Genomic DNA, 23,540 nt, shown 5'->3' with positions numbered 1-23,540 from the left:
GCTTTCGCAATTCAAATTCAGCCTGGCTGTCACACTTATCTCTGTCAAACGCTTGCGGTGGCTCAGCTTCACGTCCTGATGTATGCTTCCCATTTAAATCCCATCTATCTGTTATGGATGACAGAAAATTATTCATGCTGCTGAAACGCTGTCATGGACAAGGACAGTTTCTACCGGCAGATATCCATATCAAGGTTTAGTCTCATGTGTCTGAGTTGTTCTGCAGCAGGGGTTAACTTTCTGCCGTCGGACACGGTGGAATAATCTCAAGGTGTGAGCCATGCGGAATGTGATTGCTTGTAAAACAAAAAAGTGACAAGTCATTTATGCAGCGATTGCAAAGGCGAACGCAACAGGAAGCACAAATCCGGAGCTTATTCTGCCCCACTGCCATCGATTTTGTTTTTTGCAGAGAAAGTAATCTCACAACAAATTTGAATGTTCAGTCTCGTAGGCAGCCGACGTCCAAAATCGACTCGTGTTTGCTGTATATTTATCAAATGTTTGGAACATGGCAGACGGGACAAAGATTAATAGCTTCTGCGCCTTTAATCGCTGAGCCGCATCAAGGGTTGACCTTTGAGTGGCGAGTGAACGTCGCTCACGCTGCCGTGCCTCCTCCAGGTGGAAAAGAAAACAAAAAACGACTGCTGACTGATGCTGTGCTTGTTATGAACCTTGAGTCTAACTTAACATGAACAGATTTAAAAATAATCAATGAATGCATAACGGAAGACAAAACATCTAAAATTGATCTGGGTTTTGGACGACCTACATACATTTTTTAAATCTTTGCCAGGAGATTATGTATTTGGTGAGTATGTGTGTCCGTCTGTCCACTGTTAATCTTGCATACTGCTCTACCCATCAGCCTAATATGTTTTTGTGTTCAGAGCAACTCTGTAAAATGATACGTGCAAATGAAACCCACGTCTAATATGTGCGGTCTAGACGGGGGGACGACAATTTTTCATTTGTGTTCATTTAATCAATCATTACAGAAGTGCTTCATTATCAGATATTTCTCCTCATAGACACGTTGAACAGAATGAAAAGATAAATAAATAATATGAGGGAAAATTATGTGATAATACAACTGTAGTACAGATATTATAATGAATTTGAATAAAAGTAAATTATATTGAAGGGATCCTTAAATGCATTTTTCAATTTTCTAAATCTGACTAATGGTTTTGCCGAACAGAATTTTAGATATATTGTCATATTTTTGAGGGGTGTTGGCTTTTAAAATGTCTTAAATATGTTCGTCTAATTTTTGCAACAAATGTTTGCGTTACAATTTCACAGTAAAATATCATGAAAAAATACAGCAAATGGACTTTCTTCCGATGAAAAACATATGGTTAGAAAAATAAATAAATAAATAAATTTTATAAAATAAATTAAAAGAAATAATAATTAAATAATCAAAAAATTCTGAGGGGGTTTACAAATAAACATGTCTACACTCACACACCTACAAACAACTGCACATCCTTCAGTAATTAAGCAACAAAAAAACCATCCAGCCGACCAGCAGCCTCTCTTTCCTGGAGGAAGAAGAGGATTCTTCAGCGGCTCCCCAGCGATCCCCCTTTCTCTCACCTTGGCATAACTGCGCTGGCACAGATGGCAGATTGCACGCCGCCGATTCATTCCGCGGCTATTCTACCTCGTAAACTCGCGTCCTCTCCAGCCTCAGAGGACAGGTCATGTAGAGGTCATGCAAACTCAGAGGCTGAAAAGGTATTCAGGGGAAAAGAATATGCATAAGAATCTGAATATGTATATGAGGATGCTGCTTTTCCACGAGATGCAGCATCAAGGAATTTGCCTCCAGCCTCATCATCATCTAACCAGACTCCAATGGAACTAGACTACAACGCCTAAGAGAGGTCTACTCTGGTTTCCCCCCCCCACTGAAGGCTCCACAGGCCTGCCCTCCACTGTTTTGTTTTGAAACCGGAGCGTTCCCAATCGTCTAGCTCTCCGCCTCGCTCGTTACGAGGTTCATTTACCACAGGCATCCCAGAATAATCACTCGCTTTTTCATTTTCCCCCAAGCTTTAGCCCGCTTTTTTTTTTTTAAACGCAAACACCACTGGGTTGTTTGGCCAATTACAGAGCAGACTTTCTATTACTCAGCATATTGTATCAAATTGCATATGCCATAGGGGGCCATCAGAGGAACGCAAAACAGCACTGAGGATAAGAAGCTTTGAATAACAATTATTTTATGTGTACTACTGGGCAGACTCTGTTTATAATTTGTTGGGTAAATACAAAATAAAGTCATAACATACGGTTGCTGTTTGGGGTTCTTAAACCTAAAGGACCCCAAACAGATACACAGGAATAAAACTGTTACAATTATTTTCCCAAAACAGTTCTGGAGAATCACAAAAGAAGCGTTTTTGGCGTAAAAATGTCGAGCGGGGAATAGTTTGCATCATGATGAAATCTTGGTGTGTTTTCTGCCTTCAAGCTCCCACAAGATTTCCCGAACGAGAAGTGTTTGAGGAAGGAGCCTCGCCACAAGTGCTTCCCACATGTCTTTTTTTTTATATTTATCTTTTGCGAGTAAAGAACACAGGACATTTTTCTTTTTTTCCCAGCACCAAATCCCGCTGGAGTGTTCTGCTGCTCCCTCAGATGATGATGACGACGCCTGGAACAAAGGGCTCACAAACACACAGACACACAGACACAGACACACACAGACACACACACACACACAGACACAGACACACACAGACACACACACACACACACACACACCTGTAGGCATCAGAGACTGGTGAAACCTAATTATAGAGATACACGGTACAGCTTTGTCCATAGTGGCTGACATCCTGCCTGCACATTGTATGCACTGACAATTCTTTATAATAAAACATGTAGAGCTCCAAAACCTATGAGGAAAAACAAAACCATTATCATTCTTTTTTTTCTTTTTAAAGACATCACAATTATTGTCTGTTTTGTTTGTTTTAACCAATATAGGTATTATTTCAGTTCATTTGTTTTATGAATCATCGCATTTCTGGGGAGTCAGAGACTGCTGAGAAGTGCAGGCGCCTTTTATTGACTTCAGAGGAGACTCTCTGGTGTTCATGACAGATAATAAGCAGGTTCAACAGAGGTGACACAGGGCCCGTATTTACGATCGTCATGAACATAACAGGCATGACAGTATTAGACACACTTGAAATATCCTTGGCTTCAGTGGTCTGAGCATTTGCTTTGATGGCGGTGGCCACTAGAGGGCGAACATACATACGTCTCCTCTGAAATCATTAGAATCAAGCAAATTGGCCATAAAATGGAGAGAAAAGTAGATTTTCTTTGTCAGATTGCCTAAAAGATTCCAATGTTTCATCACCTTATATAAAAACAAGACTGTGACTATACAAATATTTTTCTTTAAAAAAGTTATTACTACAAAGAGCTTCCATTCTGTGTTCATTTTGGCAGGCCCCTGAGGAAAAAAGAAAAAGTGTTTCCATGAGCACCAGATCCCCCCCCATTCCATCTTGCGGGCCCAGCAATACTGCTTGGGTCTCCAGCAGCTTGGGGTCGGTGTTGGCAGCGAGGCAAAGCTCTGCTCCTGGGAGGAGGAGGAGGAGCAGAGCTTTCCACAAGAGCTTTAAAAACAAAGGTTAATGCGTTGTATTTTACTTTGAAAATCCACTCACTTCTGTAACTCATCTCGTTACGACATTTTTTTCCAAAACAGTCATTTAGCTGCCAATTACACAGATGCTACATTTCTCCATCTACACCTCCACCCAAACACACCTGGACGTAGTAGGGAAGCAGCCAGCTCTCCGTCAGTCCTCCCCGTCGGTGACGTGTTGAGAGCTGCGACCTGCTTCAAACTGAGCACAGCTGCCTCCATGAACGCCACTGTTAATGAGACGCTTCCATTTCTCCAGCTCGTGTTTTTCCAACAGTCGTACCGAAACCCCTCAGAGCGTAATCCGCTTCTCCTTATCTGCATGCTGGCGTGTTCACTCACAGATTGTGTGTAATAAATGCAGAGGAATCAAAACATTCATTTCTTTTTTTTTTTTCTCCTCGGTAATAAATACAAGATCAAGTCTTACAAAAGCGCTTTATTTTAATCTCAAGTTATTGAAAAGAAAGCACTCAAAAGTGTTTTATTTGTCCTCACTGTGCGAACAGTACATCTGTTCTCCATCGTGTTCAAGTAATAGAAAATATAATAGTCTTCTCACAGCACTGCCTGGGACAAATAACGGCACGTTACACGCTAACAGAAGTGACATTCACTTTGGAATGCGAGCCGCCGGTATCTAAGCTCGCCGTCCGGATTCTTTTTTTCATTACACCGAACAAAGATCCGTGGATCTGTGGCTCCGTTGATAGAAAATATGTCTGGTTCTGAAAAGAATACTACAGGCATTAATGCTCCTCTGCTTTCCAAGAGCAACATGTGTTGGCAGCCTATTTGAAACGAGTGATCTCTCTGTAAACTCACCACGGTCCTCATGATGACGACGGCTGCTGCTGCGGTGCCAGACGCTACATCCAACATTTACACCTCGCTGGGAAAGCACGACAACTGAAAATAACATGAGGGACATTCATGATTAGAGCTAGCGTTCGACCCCTTAGAGGCGAACGTCTGGGTTCAAAGGAGTGTGTTTGTGTAATCTGCAGTTTAGCAATAGGGGACAGTTTGTGTCTGGTATAAATGAGTACTCAAATACAAGCCTCTGAGCTTCCTGTTGTGTGTTTTCCTGTAAAAAACATAGTGCTGCTGGCAATGACAACCAACAAACGCAACATTTTGCAATTTTTTTTGGGGGGGGAACGTGTTTCCAACTTTGTGGTTTTGTGAGTCTGAGCTCTTGAACATCTTGGAATGAGAAAGCACATAGAATACAGAGGAGTTTGCTTTGGCCTTGCACTATAGAGACTCCTTGCAAAGCAATCAGCGCCTGGACAAAGTCCAAGGATGCTTTTGTCAGTAGCTCCTTCAGCTCAGTGCTGAAAAGTATTTACCAATGATGGAGACGCCGGTGATTAGAGGACGTTCTGTTCCTCCCACCGGCGCCAGAGCTAAGCGGTCCTGCTAACATTTCAGGTGCTTTTTGCTGGTCATGTCGTTCCAAATGCGGTGCATCTCCTCGGGGGAGATCTGGTGGACAGTGACCACCCGGCGGTAGCGGCAAAGGCTGTAGGCCATCTTCCAGTGGTTAAAGCCGCTGTTCTGGAACGGGTGGATGCCCAGCTTGCGGAGGCACACGCCCACGTACACGTCCTCCAGGTGCAGCAGCCGGGTGTGTAAAGACGTCTGGTATATGAGCTCGGCCACGTCCGCCGAGAACACGTAGCCCGTGCCGGAGCAGAAGGGCGGGTACTTGCTCTCGGGGTAGAGGTCCCTTGGCATGTACCACTTGCTGCGCATGTCTCTGATCGGCCCGCCGTTGATGACGTAGCCGGTGAAATACCTCCTCCTGGGCTTGGTGGTGGGCTTCAGGAGGTTGAAGATGAGGTTCTCCATGTTGACAAAGATGTCACTGTCGGTTTTGAGGACATACTGGGCCTTGGCGCAGAACGTGGCCACCCAGCGCATGCCCATCAGCGTCTTGAGCGTCAGGTTGTGGTACGAGTCGATGAAGTCTTCCACCACGACGTCGTGAAAGATCTGACTCTCCTGCTCCACCATCTGGTTGAGGACGACGTCGGTGCTGCGGCCCAGCAGGAAGAGCGTGATCACGCGCACGTCCGGGAACGTGCTCTCGTCGCCCCATGTCTCCCGGATGGCCTGGCGGGCGTCGAATTCCTTGTGGGTGGTGCTGATCAGGATGACGAGGAAGGGGGGCTCCGCCTCGCACTTCTTGGCCTCGTTTATGAGGTAGTCGAAGTCGTGCGGGTTGAGCGAGCGCGTGCGGATGTTGCTGAAGGTGCCGTTCTTGCCCGCCTTGGCCGCTTTGCGTATGGGGATGGTCAGCTGGCCCCCGTAGGAGCTAGAGGGGCGGGACACACTCAGGTACCACAGAGCGCTGGCCCAGCAAACCACGGTCAGCAAGTACAAGCAGGAGACCTTAGAAGGCATCGCTGTTAAACTCGGCTGGCGTTAGCGCTGGAAACGTCGAGGCCACGCCTCCATGGGTTGTCTCGGACCTGGCGGCGCAGCGTGAGGCTGCCTCCGCGACACAACAGACATTAACCTCAAGATGATGGCCTTCTCTACCGTCTAGCGTTGGTGCAACTGAAAGGAACGACTGCGGAGACGTCTTCTCGCGTCCGCCGCCTCACCGTGTCCCATCGCAGCTCGCCAGGATGCTTTTAGCTCTCTGTGACGGCGTCTAAAAAAACAGACAAGCAAACAGACAGTCAGCGGGGACCTAAATCATAACTACATCATGAAACGGCAGCAGTGTTGACTAAAGGTGTATCTCATTTCTATGAAGTGGCATTTATAGCGGCAAAGGCGTGTGACACATCTAACAAAATGTTTTACTCCTTATTCATTACAGCCCATAACATCAGTATTGCCTAGGCGGGCGCCACCGCCAGTTACCCTCATCATTCTATCAGCGCCACTGATAACAGCTCTGTGGTCTGAAGAAAATGCATATCCCAGGAAACTCGCTGATGGGGCCCGCTCTGTCTCGGCTCCGACCACTTTCTGTTTGCAAACACCGTTTATCTCCCTCTTACTCCCCCGGACCAGACACAGGCCGGCAGCCTGAGAGGAGGAGGAGGAGGAGGAGGAGGAGGAGGGGGGAGACAGAGACGGAGAGGAATCGAGGCACAGGAGGTGAAAGCGAACCGTTCCAATGTGAAAAGATTAACATCCACCTCCTCCCGCCATCTCCCCTCCCGCCCCGCCCTTTTTCACACCTCAATGTCAAAGTGAGCTGTAATGAGCTGCCTCTTTGTTAGCTGGACAGGCGCCGCCGCGGAGCAACTTTTAGCACGGACGTTCTAATTGGGCACACCGACGGACCGCGAGCGGATGAATTCTAGCTCTAAATACGGCTTTAATGTGCCAAAATTCCTGTATTCATACGTTCGCATTGAAAGCCGGCGACGGATGATCAATTCACAGGATGTTAGGTGCCGAGCTAATCCGTCTTTACAGACAGACTTTTATGTGCTTCAGACATAATCTTTTTTTTTTTTTTTTTTTTTTTTCATGATTGGGATCTTTTTTTCTGCAATGCACGGCTGATGATGAACAAATAAATAAAAAGAGGGATAGATCCTATTAAAGATACTGAAATGTGCCGAGATGCTGCTTGTGCTCCGTTTTAAAAGATGGAAGGGCCGAGATAAAGGCTTGTTCTTTTTATCAGACTCTGGATTTTTCGTTTCATCGGGGCTTTCCTCTTATCAGGCCCCCCCCCCCCTTTCTGTTTCTACTATCTCTTCCCTCTCCTTCTCTTTCTGAAGCAGAGTCATCAATCTCATGGTCTGGTAGAATCCATCTCATCACCGATGCTTTTTTTTTCTCTCCATTTTTATCAGTCTCACTACCTCCTCCTCCACGCTACCGTCTTCGTCTCACTCTCTATCCTTCTGGCTCTTTTTTATTTGATTGTTTTTGTCTGCCGGACTCCTCTTTTCAAGTTTCCCACACTCCCTCGCTCTGCGTTCATGTTGATCCACCTCTGCTTTGCGCCGTGTCATTTCCCTTTCCTTCCTCACAGCTTGGCTCGAACTTATTGACAGCTCCGACTGCAATCGGTCTCCCTACAGCCACTCAGCCTGCAAGCCTGCACTCCTCCACCTCTCTCTCCCCGTCAATATCACTAAATCATCGCCCCCTTTTCCTTGACCTCGCTCGCCCTGTATTGCAGAAGCGCGTGTTCTCATCCCTGTGGTTTCCTGAGGAAGGCCTATAATCCTACAAATCTGCAGGCGGACCCGTATAGTCATTTTGCCGATGCACCTCATGAGATCCTGAGACCAAACATCCCCTCAGAGCAAATTGAAAAGTTTGGCGGTGTGGCTTCGTGCTCGGTGGAAAGTCATCTCCTGAATATGTTCGGAAGAATATTAGGGAGATCATCTAACTCTAAAGAAATGGAGCTCTGTCTGTCTGTGTGTCCTTCACGTATCTAGTGAGCTACTCATCCGATCTGCTTCACACTTGGGGGCTGGCTTGCTCGGGACCAAAAGGCAGTGCTGTGTCGAATTTGGTGCAATTCAGACACGCAAGACGTTCGTTATTAATCAACTTTGATATATTAAGCGAACGGCGCTCTTAGTAGCAGCGGGGGCGGGGCTACGATTCAGGCAGCAGCTCATTGACTGCATTTAATTTACAAACTCTACTTCTCTTTTCTAGAATAGAAGTACAAAATTGTCAACTGGAAGTAGAATCAAACTGGAGCGTATTTCACCGGTGACTTGGGTGTGTTTTTCCCCGTGAGTTAGACTGTATTTCCCCCCCGTAAGACTTGATACTAACTTATAACACTAACTTAAAAACACTAAAAATGTGACCACCGGCAAAATACCTCCGCTAATTAAACCCCTGCTCTACTTTACCACAGAGGTTTTGTCAAAGCAAGCGACTGATACGCCTATTTGAAAATCGCCTCAGGTTTTTCAGCGTATTTCACTGATGTTTCTAACAGCGAGTAACAGTTCACTGTTAGTAGTAAAACTATTCAACATCTAAATATCTCCTTAAAGTGCAGAGTGAAAGAGAGGCATTTTCAGCACAATGTGCCTAAAGTTACTTAAAGTCTGGTCAAGGTGGAGCTTCCAATTCCAACATGATGCTGGATGGTTTAATAAATAATAATGCCTTATATTTTAAATGTTATAGTTTGTGAATCAAATCTGAATCTGCAAAAGCAACCAGTAACATTTCCCTGTCTGGTCAATGTAGTACTACAATGTTTTCCTTCTGAAGTAAAAGTACACAGTAGGACGTAAACAGATGAATTTCAAAAAAAACTTTAAGTGCTTTAGCTTTAAGATATTTTGGGGTACAATGAGTTTTACTAGTAACAAAATTCACTTTTTTCAATACTTTTTCATATCTTATCATGATAGTAAACCTATAGCTGTTTGGGGCACTTTTAGTTGGGACTTCAGGCAACGGTAAAGTCTGACCCCAGTGTATTTCACTGACTTGGGTATGTGACGCAACTATGTCATGCCAGGTGTACCGCTCAGGACCCAAGAAACCGCAGGACCAAGAGTCGGTACTCCAGTCAGCTGCACTAGTAGTTTCAAATTGTGGTGATACAGCTCTTGCAGTGGGAATTTACTGACAGTAATGAAGTTAATTTGTGGTAAGCAGAATCCAATAAAGCACTGCAAAAACAGACCACACAGTGGAGAGAGGTTCCAGTGCACATTTGTTGTTGATGAATAACGTGTGTTGCGGAGAGCATCTTGCATTATTATGTCAGTTTTAAAGACTGTAAACAGGAAGTTATACACACGGATGACTGATACAACATGGAGCCTCGTAGGGAAATCCAATTCTATGGCCTGACAGCAGGTCATTCTGCACTTCAATGCTTCTTATTATGTGTTTACTCATCCACTCTGGTGTCACACAGACCTCACAGAGAAATAACTAGAACGCACACTATTGTGACTGCAACTGGACTCTTGTAATGAATACTGACCACATCGTAGAGACTGTGTTGTCGCTACGTTTCACTATTTTCTACTGAAGAACGGCTAAAATGGCTACCAAACGATCTGCATGAGCATATACGGCTCCTGAAGGTTGTTTATGAGCTCACATGTGACCTTGTTCCTTGGCCACAAATCACATGTGGACTCTCATAAAATCCCGTGGTCGGTGATGGACATCCGAGATCCACTGCTGTCACTGTTTGATTGCAGAAGTGTGTGTGTGTGTGTGTGTGTGTGTGTGTGTGTGTGTGTGTGTGTGTGTGTGTGTGTGTGTGTGTGTGTGTGTGTGTCCTTTTGACTGAGTTATGGCTCTGAGAGGAAGTGCTGTGACATTTGTGGCAAGTTGTTTAAATAGAGTGACAGGAATAAAATAATTCTACAGAAATAATGTATTTGTTTACGGCCCTATTTGCTTGAGATGTTGAAGTGATACAGGACAACCAAGTATACAGAAATATGAATTTAGGTGATATTATATGTGTGAAAAAAAACAAACGTGAGCCAGGTGGTCCGGCAGCATGGAGAGAAAGATTATTGCATATTTATATACATTTACCAACCTGATTGATAACAATATTAACATCATTCTGTCAAGCTATTTAATATTTTAGTTATTGTTGTTGTTTTTCTACTTATTTATTATACTTTTCCTGTGTGATAACTTATTTATTATACTTGTTTTGATCCTGTTTTTTTTTTTTTTTTTACTTCTGTTATCTGTTTGTCGGCACTATCCACACTACTTCTGTAATCCTGCAAATTTCCCCGTTGTGGGACTAATAAAGGAGTATCTTATCTTATATCTTAGTGAATTATTGTAAAGTAGAAATGAGGCTTCTTGTGCATTGTAGCCCACAATATTAATAATTAAAACCACGCCTATTCCTTATTGAGCACATCTTTTGTAATTCAGAATTATTAGACCTTATTAATTACTATTTTTTTTCTATATATTGAGACTTTGACTCCCTTTTCCTCTCCATTTATGAACTCCACATATGTGGGTAATAAACAGGCAGGATTTGAAGAATAAACATTGACTCTTGTTTCGCACAAAGAAGGAGAAAATTACTCAATGAAAGGATACCGAAAAAGGTAAACCATGGGTAAAATGTTTGATCTGGAAACACATATATTATTGATCATATAAGAATCACGTTACATCATATTTTATACATAAAAAAAAAAGATTTCCAGCTGTAAAAAGCACAATGTCAATAAAGATAATGCATTCATGTATTAAGCGCATAAACACAATGCACAATCAAATCGCTGCCAGCTGTGTTTTCCAGAGTAGATCCTCTAATGAGGATGTCTCCAATCAATGCAGTTCTTACTGCGTCTTGTCATCAATTATGTTGCTATTATACACTATACTATTCTCTATCTATCTAGAGGTCGTAAAATGCTAACACGCATTGGCAAAACTAAATCAAAAACGTGTTATTAGAATCAAAAAATGAATAAAAAGTATCCGGCTGGAGTTCGATGAGTAGTGGTCTGTTTGGCGGGCAGCTGGTGCTTATGGAAAGCTCCGCTGCTCATACATGTTTTATGATTATGCCGGGTGTGCCAGCTTTAGATTTAGATGGCACGGACATGGCTACACCGCTGATACAGTACACAATTTAGTACTACTACTAGTACTACTGCTGTGGATCATTATCACGACTGCCCTGCTGAAAAAAGGGCAGTAAAATATGCCAATGAAATACCTCCAAAAATAGCGGCAGTAAAACAAGGTATAACAGCATAATAATTGTTATTATTAACAGCTCACTGCTAATGTGAACTGGTTGTCATGACAGCACAGTGACAGGCCGTAGGGGGGGGAATGGTAAACGGTGGGGGAGACATGCAGTCAGAGTTAAGCGCTTAAGTGTTTTCAATGTAAAGGAAGTCGATTTAGCGACCTCACACTGAGCTCTGCTGCCGTCGCCGATCCATGATGCCGCATGCTGATCCCGGACACCACATCATCATCACCTTTGTGTGGAGGAGAAAGAGAGACTGCGCCCGCTATGCTCCTGCGCGGGGATTGAACATGTGCACGCTTCCTGAGAGGCGGCCACTGAGAGAGGAAGTATTTTTACTCTGCACTGTTGGTGCCGTCTTATGTTGATTGACGGATAATCTATCTGACATGCATTCATTCAGCATTCGTGCAGTTTTTTCTCTTTTGTTGTTGAGCACTGAGAACTGAATATCTTTGGGCTTTGGACACTTTAAAAAAAAAAAGAAAAAAAGAAATCACCTTGGGCTTTGTGATGGAAAAACAGCAGAGCATTCTTCCTCATTTCTGACAAAATGGAGTTATTTCATTGGCACATTTTACTGCGTTTTTATCAGCAGGGCAGAAGTGATAATAAGTGATCCGCAGCACTTCAATACGTTTGGAGGATTTGCAACAGCCTGTTTAAGGAATGAGGCCTAAGGTTAGGGCTCAATAGCATCTTACATGTCATAGTAAAAACTAAAATTGGCATCTAGTGGTTTTGCTCCTCCACCAACCGGTCAAGTTTCAGTTTATATCCATCACTTTCATCACGCAGAATTTGGAGAGTTGTTTTGTTTTGTGAGGTCGCAGTGACCTTTGACCACCAAATTCAATATAAGTTCATCCTATGGTTCAGGTGGATGTTTGTGCCAAATTTGAAATAAAGTTATTCAAGGCGTTGGTCACAGTGACCTTGACCTTTGACCACCAAAATTGTTTCTGTCCTTTGACTCCAAGTGGAAGTTTGTGGCAATAAATTCTCCCCACGCCTCACCAGGCATGGAGGCACAAAAAAGTTAGAACTTGCGATTCCCACAATGCAGCTTGAAGTTGTCCTCCGGCCCGCCTGGTAAATGCCCATTTCTCTCAAACTCCACGCCTCCAGTTGCAATGTGTTCTTTCTTTTGAAAATGTTTAGCCTCCCACCCCATCCTTGATGACATCATCAGGTTCAGTCACAAACTTTATATAAGAAGTGGACGTAGTCGTTGTGAAACCATATATTAGTTTGTGGACTGCCGTTCTGAAGCCTCGAGTTTAGCCTATTTGGCCGTCGCCATCTTGACTTTTGGCAACCGATGAACGTTAATGATCATATTTGGAATGCGGAGGAGTGAGGAGAATTACTCTGGTAGCCCGCTGATTAGCTGCAGGTAAGTGTCAGTCACAGTAGCCCCGCCCTAAAGCGTACCGTCTATTTTATTCTTAAAGGGCCCGAATTTACTTAATGATCATCATGCTGTAACATCAGGCTGAGTAGTACTCCACATGACGAGTAAAATGATCCTTAATGTGTACAATTACTGGCGTGCCTCTTTTATTAAATAAAGATAACTAGCAGAAATAAGTACCACTTGCAGCATTTGTACTGTCCACTACTCATTCATCATATCATAATTTGATCGATTGCCTCAAGAGCCGGAGTTTGTAGCTGCACCTTGTTATTATCATACATTAAAGACATAAATGACAGATGTTTACTATTATGCAGTGTTAAGGTTCACGGGAACATTGCACTGCTCGGTTGTCTTTACAAATCAGGTGACCTCTACGAGCTGCAGCAAAGAGCTGGGAGGCTGCAGAGACGTGGGAGTTTCAGTCCTGTTTAATGTTGCACCAGATAATTGATTGCAGTCATTAGTGCAGCGTCGAGTGACCTTGCCTGGGGAGGGAGCGGGGATGCGTGTAGCGTATAGTCAGCGAGGGAGGGGGGTTACAGAAAAACCAAACAAGGTGGTTTAATAGACTGTGATGTCTGCTGCTCTTTGTTGCATCCAAAGGGAACATGCACGCGAGAGGTGAGCGGACACATCCGAAGACGAATAAATCAAACTCTGAGCTCGGGGTGGGGGGGTGCTGACTTCTTACACTCACGCTGCCTGCTCCTACGCTACAGATTTAATGATTGGCAGAGGTAATTGGCACAGGAAGCAGCCCCCGTACGCTTTTCATCACAGCTGATATAAGCAAAGCTGTCAGAACGTGTTGTGTGGGGCGATTCTTTACATTAAAGGTAATAGCATTTGATAGCGAGGTGTTCCTGTAAATATCATTCAGTGACAACAACAAAATAATCAAGTGGATAATGGAAACAGAAACAAAAGAATAGCTTTTTATGCCTGAAAGGAAGAAAACAAAATGCTCAGGACCAAAATTATATTTATATACACACTTGCCACTTTGACTCCAGGGCGCTTGACACTGTCTTAGAGTGCCTGCGTATGCTTTATGATTACTGAACAAACAGCAGCTTCACTGGAGGGAGGGACTCAAACACTTTGCCCTCAAACAAAGAAACAAAACATACTCCAAGGCCAGTGAGAGCTGCATATGAATGTCTCCGTACCGGAAGGCACGAAGATGTGAATAATATGCAGCTGTGCTTTGAGAATTTCAACTACATTTGAGGATTCAGACGTCCCCTTTTTGTGAATTTAAAGTACAAGAAGTAGACATTTTTAAAACATATCAAGCGCACACAAATGCTTGGGCGAAACCTTTCCAGCGGATCCTGACGCAAGCTTGCCCATAACTCAGCGCCTTATCTCAAGCTCCTGCTGCTGAATTTGTGATAAGCTCAACAGGAGGTTTATAACTGTCAGCCACAAAAAAAAAAAAACGGTCTTCTGTTTCGATTGTTTGATCCTCTTTCCCCTCCAATCTTCTGCCAATCCATTATGTCGGCTTCTAAACATTCAAAAGGAGGGAATAATGCGCGTGGAATTTAACAGCAACGGCCAAATTGGTTTCGCATCCCGGCTAATACGAGAAGGCGCACAATTAAAATGTCAGGGCTGGTAGGCTCCCAGGGTGGCACCGGCGCTGCTTTTTGTTTGCTGGATAATAAAAAAGGACCTCGATGATTGTTGCGGAGCAGCACATCCGGCCGTTCAGTCAGTATTACAGGCCACGAAGCTGGGCACTCTGGGCTTAGTGCAAAGCCTCTGAATGCAAAGCAGCTTAGGAGTGACAGAGAAAATGGGATATCGATAGCGGCCAACAGATTTGGCCCGCTGTGCAGGAGGCCAGATGCCCCATCCCCACATTTCAGTGCTGACTTGAGCGGCCGAAACTGTGCCGGGGCGCATAAGTCTGGCCCCGAGCGGCGCTTGTCTCTCAGCGTTCGTTTCAGTCGATGCGGGCCTCTGAGGACGTTGTGATGATCGCTGAGAAGCTAGAACTTGTTTAAAAGTCAGTTCAGAACTTCATCAGACGATGCTTTGTTTGTGGTGGAGCTGCGACTCCCAGCCATCTGGAGCTTCGCGTAGGTTAAAACGAGCTGGTGGAGGAGTGAGCAGGAGGGAGACGTTTTTTATAATTACACAGTGTTTTCTGAAGAAAAATGGGAGGGGCGGGGTGCATTCGTTTTCTTGCTTTGCAGTGTCATTGACCTCAATGGGAATCGGCACTGGGCGTTGCTGCTTAGGGGTGGGTGGGGGGGTCAGAGAGGCAAACCGCTACAGCCTCGGCTCCCCCGCACCGGCCAGACATGTGCTCTGAATGCTAAGCTTCCCCAATAAATTGGAAATGACAACTTGATTCATGCAGGTAATACATTTTGCTGTCCGACTTGATTAACATTGCCGTTATGCAATATTCAAGCTTGGCGTTGCTCTGGGGGGGGGACTCCCAGAAGACGCTGTAAAATTATGGTAATGCCACTGAGGCACACTCAGCACCCAAAATGAAACATTTAGTGATAACAGCTGGCAAGGACAAACGCTAAGCTAACGAGGAAGCATGCCAAGGTGTTTCTGTTAGGGTGCTGATGAAGGGAAAGGGGAAAGCAGAAGACGGTGGTAATAACCTTCATAGATCTGGCTGTAGAAGTCAGAGATTTATAGTATTGATGAAATGTATCAGCTGTAGTCACTAGAGAGCGCAGGCGCCTGGGGCAAGGAAATGTTCGCTGCTTTTAAACCTTGACATTATCCAGGGCACAGTTTTGCTGAGCGCGCACTCTCAGCATTGGCCTCATATTAGAGTCTGTGGCGGAGCACAGTCATAAGCACCTGAGAGCTGCTTGGTTACTAAAACTCGTGCCACCGACATTCAAATAAAGTCATCAATTAAAACGGTTTTCCACTATAGAGCGCCAACATCTGTGGCGGAGCAATTCAGTCATAAGTGCTTTGTTCAAGACAGCGGTGACAAAAATGTAGAAAACTATATTATTAATCTTATTGTAACCCGCTAATCTGCTGCATATATGCTTTACCAACCAGCTTCTTCAAAACTCGTGTCCACCGACATTCAAATAAAGTCACCAATTAAAACTTTTTAAACTGCCTGCATTATTGTAACAAAACAGCTACACAGTTCAGCATGACCTGTGGAGTACCACAAGGATCAGTACTTGGTCCCCTTTTTTTTGTCTATACATGCAGCTGATGAACCAGATTTTTTAAAACAAGATTAACTACCAAACATTTGTCTTTCACTGGATAACTGTGTGCCCATTGAAAGAAGTAGATGACTGGATGAGCCAGTACTGAGGTGATTATCTGTGATTTGTGACATTTTGACATCTAAAACATTTCAAGAGTAAGTAACAGACCAAGTTCAAAAATTAAAACCACTTGCTCACTACATATTGTTGATTGTATGTCCCTGCTTATTTCACCATTTCACAATATTTTCTTTTTTCCAACCATGGTGAATGCATAACCCGCTATGGGGAACAATGGGGGTTAGTTTTCCGTCGGAAAAATTTGCTTTGTGTCCAATGGGACATTTTTCTGACTATTGTGGTTTTTGGAATAATGGGCGGTTAGAACAACGGACAGCTCCCTAGTTCAAAGCAGTCTGGCAGTCCAACAATGAATCCTAAAAAAACTCTATGTCCAAAGTCATCAAAAAAGTCTAACAATCAAATATAATAGTCCATTTGTTTCAATGCACGTGGGTGGGTGTTTCCTCAAATGGACATCCTGGCTTTGATAAGTTCTGACAAAAAACATAAAATGGTTTGAGGGAAAACAACGAAGCTATAAAAAATAATATCAACGTTCTGAAACCGACTTCTCCTCTGGGACCTGCTGTTCATAGCAGGCCATTTTCCACAAGCAGTGAAGCATATCCATCAGCCCGACTGAACTCCAGCAACACAAATCAACTCAAACCATCACAAAATAGTATTGCCAGGATAAGGAAGTTTAAAGCTGAATAAGCAGCAAAATCGAATTTGTATACATAAAGGCAAAGCTATCTATCTTTATCTCCATCATTCCTTGTGATGTAAGGGGATAAATCAATTGTCTTTTCTTGTAGAGATCTTATATTCAGTCAAATCCGATAATCTGTAAACTGTGTCTCATGTAGTTTCAACACATGCAGGGGAACCTTTTTTGTCTAAGACTGATAAACAAACCGATACGGCAATCGATACAGCAGCAGCGGAAGTGTAGACACATCATGCCGCACCCGCCTCTCAAACCCTTCTCTTGAGTCCACTGTTTTCATTTAAACACCCTCCCCCGACCTCTTTTTTCCTCCTCTCTCTCCCTTTCGCTCGAACATTGACCTTCACTCTGTGAAAATGTATACAAGCACCTCCAACACTAAAAGCAGCGGTGATAAGTCTCTGATGGGCTTGTAAATTCTCGGCTATCGATCCGGCTCCGGAGCGTCTCTCCGGGTGTTTCTCTGGAATTTTATTTTCCTTTTGTTACGTCCATCAGCAAAGCGATGAATCAGACTTTCTGTGATACTGCGTGAGTGAAATCTCTTCCATCGAAAGCAACAACTTTAAACCACACACACAGAGTAAACATGAAAAAAGGTAATAACAATTGAGTGACGGTTAATAACAAACTGGTAAAAAGACAGATAGGCGGCTTTAAATATTCAAATCACCACCAACATTACCATTCTGATTGATCACCTTTTCTCCCATCATGCTCCCGTTTCTATGGGGACGTAAACGCCCCAATCTACCAGACGCTAAGTGATGTGAATTGCATGGGAATAACGATACTATTCACATGAAGTGTTTCACTCCAAAAAATGAGGCAGCCACCGACCCCCCCCCCCAAAAAAAAAAAAGTGGTACTCCAGCTCGAGATGGATAGGACGGAAATGGAGATAAGTGATGTTCCATTCTGAACACAAATGGGTATTTTTCAGCACTTAGTTGATTCAATCACATCACTTTTAAGTACACAGTCCTTATTTGGTGCGTAATTTCCCCCAAAATGAGCTGGAATTGTATTGTAGTTTTGCTTCGGTGGTTTGTTAAAGTATTTTAGAAAAAATATATGTTTAAATACAAGTAGAAAAGTGCACAGATCTCAGCGAGGTGTGTTGCAGATGTCTGCAGTGGCTCTGTGCAACTGGGCAGCAGCTCATTGTGTAACAAAGCATACAGTCATGAATCAGCACAAAAAGACATCTAGGCTGATGGGTCCAGCAGCCTGCTAGATTAGCCGTGGACAGACAGACACGACCGAATACATGATAAATAAAAGTCCCATCTCCTCTGAGTGGTACGTAGCTGTGCAGTTTTTCTCTTTTATGTCATTGAAAACCATTCAATGACATTATTCTACAAATACACATTGCTGTTGAGTTTTTCCGCGCTTGCTCATTAACACAAGAGGCACTTAGACGGTCTGACAGATCGCTTTAGTTGTACAAATAACTGTAAATTAAAACTACAAGCTTTTCAGCCTGCAGTTTTCCTATATGTGTGTTGTCTGAAGTCTATATGGTACTGAAATAACACACAAGATATCTGAGCATTTATTCCTCTGACTAAATTGCCTATATAATATAAACCACAGCTACTATATTACACATTATCACCACATAATATTCTCATATCTATTCCAGTAATATTAATATTATTATTATTCCATTGTGCAACACGTTTGAAATCAGAGCTGCCCAAGCCTCCGATTGGTCAGCAAGTCAGGAATACAGCCTTTGATTGGTCGACACTGGCTCAACCTAAGGCATCAGGAATGGGATCTTCTAGGCTAAAAGCAAGTGTTGCATTCAGCGTCTCAGAGGTTTTGTAAGAAACATACTTTCAACAGAAGCCTTCAATATAGTAGGCCATGATACTGCTGGCTACAAGCCACCAAGTCACTAGTCCACAATACTATGCTGGCCCCTTTATCGCTGGTACTCCTGGAACAGAACACATTGTTTCAGAGCATGAATAAAAATAATTCAAACAGCTCCTGTCACTAACATGGGCATTATAAAATATGTCTAAAGGGCAGTGAAAGACGATATGTGCCCATACATGTGGCACAAATATCCCATGTGGCGCCCTCTTTTCCGCAATGGCGGTGTGGATCCTAGACATTAAAAGGCCACGTGCCCACCAGAGTCCAGCTGGTATATAAGGCAGCTAATCAACTCTTTGACGTCTGAACGGATACATGCATTCCCACACACTATTCCCTATTTGACCTAAGTAAGCTGATGGAGACAGACGATCAGCACTGGCCCAGAACATGTGGCTGTGCTCCTCCCCCGAGCTTCACCCTGCTGCAGAGCCTCCATCAGACGGGGGCGAGGAGTTATCAGGAACACCATCTCGATGCCGGCAGGCCGAACACATCCCATTATATAGCGGGGCGCAGACAACTGCACCTGTCTAGATAACACCGGTGACTCCAGGCAACAGTGATGCTGGAGGGGGAGGAGGGGGAGGGAGGGGGGGCACACGATGCAGAAACAGTGCAGGCAGACACACTCACGGGTTTTTATGTAACATGTGCTCCCTGCAGATAACCTCAACTGTCTCTCCATGTTGAAAGAGAAAAAAAAACACACACACACACCTGCTCTATGCTGACAGAGTTCCCAATAGTTGTTCTGTTGGACCTGAGAGCTGAGTTGATGCCAGATGAAGGGTCCCTTGGTAATTACACTTACCTAGCCTGTCCACACACACACACACACACACACACACACACACACACACCACACCACTGCTGATGGCAGCACACAGGACATGCAGCTTCAGCAGTCCTTCCGGTAAATAACACTCCTCCTACTGAGGGCCTCTGGGAAAACTCCCCTGCACACACACACACACACACACAGGCTGAGGACATGCACACACAGTCCACACACACAAATAACACTCCTCCACACTGAGGGCCTCTGGGAAACACTCACACACACACACACACACACACACACACACACACACAATGTTAGAACACAGGGCTGCATTGTCTTCTACACTGTGTCCAGGTATAACTACTATAAGTACAAACACAGGTAAGAATGAATATTATCTTTAATATTATATTTGGACATTCACTCACTAAGTGCGTTTTGTGCATTGAATGGGTTTAGGTAAGAAAAACTGAGAAAATATAAATTGACTGTCCCATGCAGGTAAGGGTTCCAGACAATTCCAGAGTCTACGCTTACGCAACACTGAGCTACAAGCTGAAAATGAGCTGTCAATGAAATGTGCAGCAGGTATTTGACTCTTTGAGTCAGAGAGCTGAACTTACTTTCAAATCTTTTTGACTTAACTTAAACTTACTTCTGCTGATTCAGAATTATTAAGATGATAGGCTTAAAATATTGATATTATATTCATGAAAGTTTAACTTAGATTCTCCTGAAATTGACGTGAAGCAATCGGACAGATGATTTCTGTGGAGAAAAGATTTAACCCGGTTGAACTTGAAAAAACACGTAGCCCACTAGATCTGCGACGATTAGCCGATAAATTGATTAGCCAAACCATTAATCATCATTCATTGTTTCAGTCATTTTTTTAAGCAAAGATGTCCAACATTCTTCTCAAATATAAGGATCTCTATTCAAGGTTTAAGATTTATTGATGATGGACAACACAGGGCTGCAGAGCGGAATGGAAGTTGTAGTCCCTCCATATTTATGGAATTATAGTAAACCGAAGATTTTTGTGTTTGGGATGAAACAAGCTAGAAGTTACAAGAAATGATGTTGCCCATACTTTTTCTATTTCAAAGGCTGGCACAGACTCATGTTTCTTTCCAATGATATTTGGACGAGTACAGGAACTGGCTCGCAGAGAGCACATGTTTAATTTTAGCCATTATGAAATGAGCGCTTATTAGCAACAGCTGATAATATTTGCTGCAATTTGTCGTTCTACCCGGCGAAAAGGACGTTCAGCACCAGCAAAGACAGATAAAAATGCTGCTTAATGTGTTATTATAGCTCTTTGTCAATAAACTCAGGAGAGATAAAAGATTCGATAAGAGCTTCGTTAGCATACAAGCTAACAAATTCTGCCAAACCAGGAACTGTTTCCCAAATGGAACAAGCTTTTGCTCAAACAGCTACAACTGGTTCATCGTTTCCTAATACAACGGTCTGTATAGTGTTTGTGCATTCTTCTGTTTAAGCAACAAAAGTAGTTGGTTTGGTTTAGGAAAAGATCAAGGTTTGGGTAACGTTTGTTATGTAAAATATTTATGTTTGTTACGTTAATTACATACATGATGTTAACCGAGTATGTAAGTTATGATACAAAAGTAAAGTAAAATAAGTCGCCATTGACTTGGTTTTCACATGAGACTCGGACAGTGGTCTCCTGGGTGAAAGACCCGTGTTCGTATTTACAATTTGCAGTGCATTACTTTTCCTTGGTGTGAGTACAAACAGTAATAGAACAGCCTGATCTGTTACAGTTTGCTCATTTTGCTCATTATAATTTGATGTTTTAATGGATAGTACGCTTAATATTTCTTCCAGCGTTGTCTGTGTTACACTGAACCTTATGTACTTAAATTTAGTGTGATATTATGGTTGTACATGTATCTTCTACTCCTTATATCTCTGACATTATTATGTTGTAGTCTTCAAATACTTTCGACAGACTTGTTAAATCGAAATGTCTTCTAGCATAAGAAGTTGAAAGGTTGATAATTAAATTCTTGTCATTTTAAATAAAATGTTCCCCATACTTTTTCAAATCCACGATAATGGACTATTCACAAATCCTTGTCAACCAATTTCAATGACGATACAGTAAATCCGGCCGCTGTTAAAGACAAGGTAACAAGCATTTACATGGAAATTGAAAATTTGCATAACTTTGTGTAAAGATTCATATCTCCTACACGGTGTGATGAAACTTCTAAGAATAAATAATCCAGACAAATGGCTGCCAGTGGATGTTAGAGGAGGTAGATAAATATTAATGGACACACGCTCACTTCTCCCTGCACACACACACACACACACACACACACACACACACACACACACAGGCTTTCGCCATCATGCAGAAATCACAGCAGGCACTTTAGCCACTCTGATGTGTGTTTGTGTGTGTGTGTTTGTGTGCGGATGGTGCGATAACGCCATGGCCCGGCTGCCTCGAGGCCGCTATCTCCTCCAGCCAGCGTGAGGTCTGGTCAGAGGCCGCACCGCTCGGCGTGCCCCCGGTAAATAAATGATTCCACCTGTCGGACCCGCTAAGCTTCAGCATGGCGGGGGTGAGATGTGGGAGGAAAGTCTTTGAGTCAATTTTTTTTTTCTCTGTTTATGTGACATACGTGTGCGTGTGCGAGGGGGGATGGAGGGAGAGCGAGCAGCAGAGGGAAGAGCAAAGAGAGGATACTTTCCGTCTGGCTTCGACTTAAACCCCTGACAGAAATGCACACTCTGGTTTTCATTGTTCTGTCAGCCTGTCGGACACACACACACACACACACACAGAGCAGACTGCAATCCTTTGAACTTTTAACCTCTGGCGCACACATCAGTGTTGGCTGGAGGTGTATTGAGAGAAGCGGTATTAACCTTAAACTGTGCTTTTGTTTGTGTCTGAGCAGTCCTCTGGAAACACTGAGATCAGAGGGATTATGTGTTATGTGTGTGTGGGTGTGTGTGTGTTTAAGAGCCGAGAAAGGAGGAGGGGAAATACTAAAGCGTGTGCGAGGCACGTATGTTTATGTCTATGTACTGCACGAAAAAGGCACGAGAAATGCAAAATACTCACCGGCAAAAATTAAACATCCTGTGTTTTTATTGTGAAGGTTAAGAGCGGAAGGGTGGATCTGGTCTGCGCTGCCTTTGTCAAGGTCAAATGGAGGAATAAAGTTTGTTGCCTTGGATCAGACTACAAAACCTCTATGTTGTTTTATAAATACGGCAATACGGTAGCTCAACCCGATCCGCAAAATGTGATTGGTTGATGGCTTTATTTGTGTTCCGAAAGCTCACAACAATCTGGAAAAAAATCCCCCAAATTTGTCGATTTTTTGCTTTGTAATATCCGTGTGAAAGTATTCATGACAAAAACAGTTTGAAAAAAAATTGTATTAACATGGGAAATAATTGCACAAAAAAAAAAAATGTAGAGTTCAAATCATATGTACATCTTTAAATAAGGCAAATGATATGCATCTCCTCCAGCAGCAATAAGATTATTTTTAGGCTGATATGTTTTTAAAATTCTTTCCCAGAAGGACTGGGAAAAGGCTAACTGGTGTGGATACTGGCCAACTTTACCTCCAGCTCAGTGTCTGAGTCTCTGAGTACCGCTTTAATGAGAGCTTTCCTCGCTTTTTTAGCTCCGGGCTTTCAATAGAGCAGCTATTGTGACAAAGGGGAGGAGATAAAAGACAAAGAGAGAGAGAATGAGAGAGGGACACATAAAAACGTTAGAGAGGAAGGAGAGATGTGGGGAAACCCTAAAACTCATTAGAACAATTTTTACAGTCCCACAGCACAGAATGACTGTAATATGTCTGCACTGGTCCAATAGGGTTGTTATTCAACTGTTATTTTGCTGAGGCTTCAAGTTTCACACCATGTAGATAAAACAGCCATTAGATGAATTCAGTATTTCTCTAATTGGGATTAAAGAGACATTTAGTTAAGACGTTGGACCTGGTCCTCACAGGCATGCTAAGGGACTGCATACCAACAGATTATG

At 43.3% G+C, this 23,540-nt stretch overlaps 1 protein-coding gene across 10 annotated transcripts in view; it reads right to left on the bottom strand.

Moving 5' to 3' along the window:
- Positions 1-23,540, bottom strand: part of LOC129111782 (beta-1,3-galactosyltransferase 1-like) — a 111,192-nt gene that overhangs the window by 7,879 nt on the left and 79,773 nt on the right. For 7 of the 10 annotated variants that reach the window (XM_054623875.1, XM_054623877.1, XM_054623876.1 and 4 more), the window contains one exon: positions 4,008-6,338. In XM_054623875.1, coding sequence (XP_054479850.1) covers positions 5,099-6,085 — 987 coding nt within the window. In that variant the 5' untranslated portion in view covers positions 6,086-6,338 and the 3' untranslated portion in view covers positions 4,008-5,098. Of the gene's footprint in view, positions 1-1,605; positions 1,739-4,007; positions 6,339-23,540 lie in introns of those variants that run through there. The other 3 variants (XR_008532347.1, XR_008532348.1, XR_008532346.1) reach the window with 3 other exon arrangements.

Source organism: Anoplopoma fimbria, chromosome 22 (assembly GCF_027596085.1).
Source record: "Anoplopoma fimbria isolate UVic2021 breed Golden Eagle Sablefish chromosome 22, Afim_UVic_2022, whole genome shotgun sequence".
NCBI classification, from domain to species: Eukaryota; Metazoa; Chordata; class Actinopteri; order Perciformes; family Anoplopomatidae; genus Anoplopoma; species Anoplopoma fimbria.
Note: the sequence above shows the minus strand (reverse complement) of the source record. Positions and strands in the feature narration are given on the sequence as shown.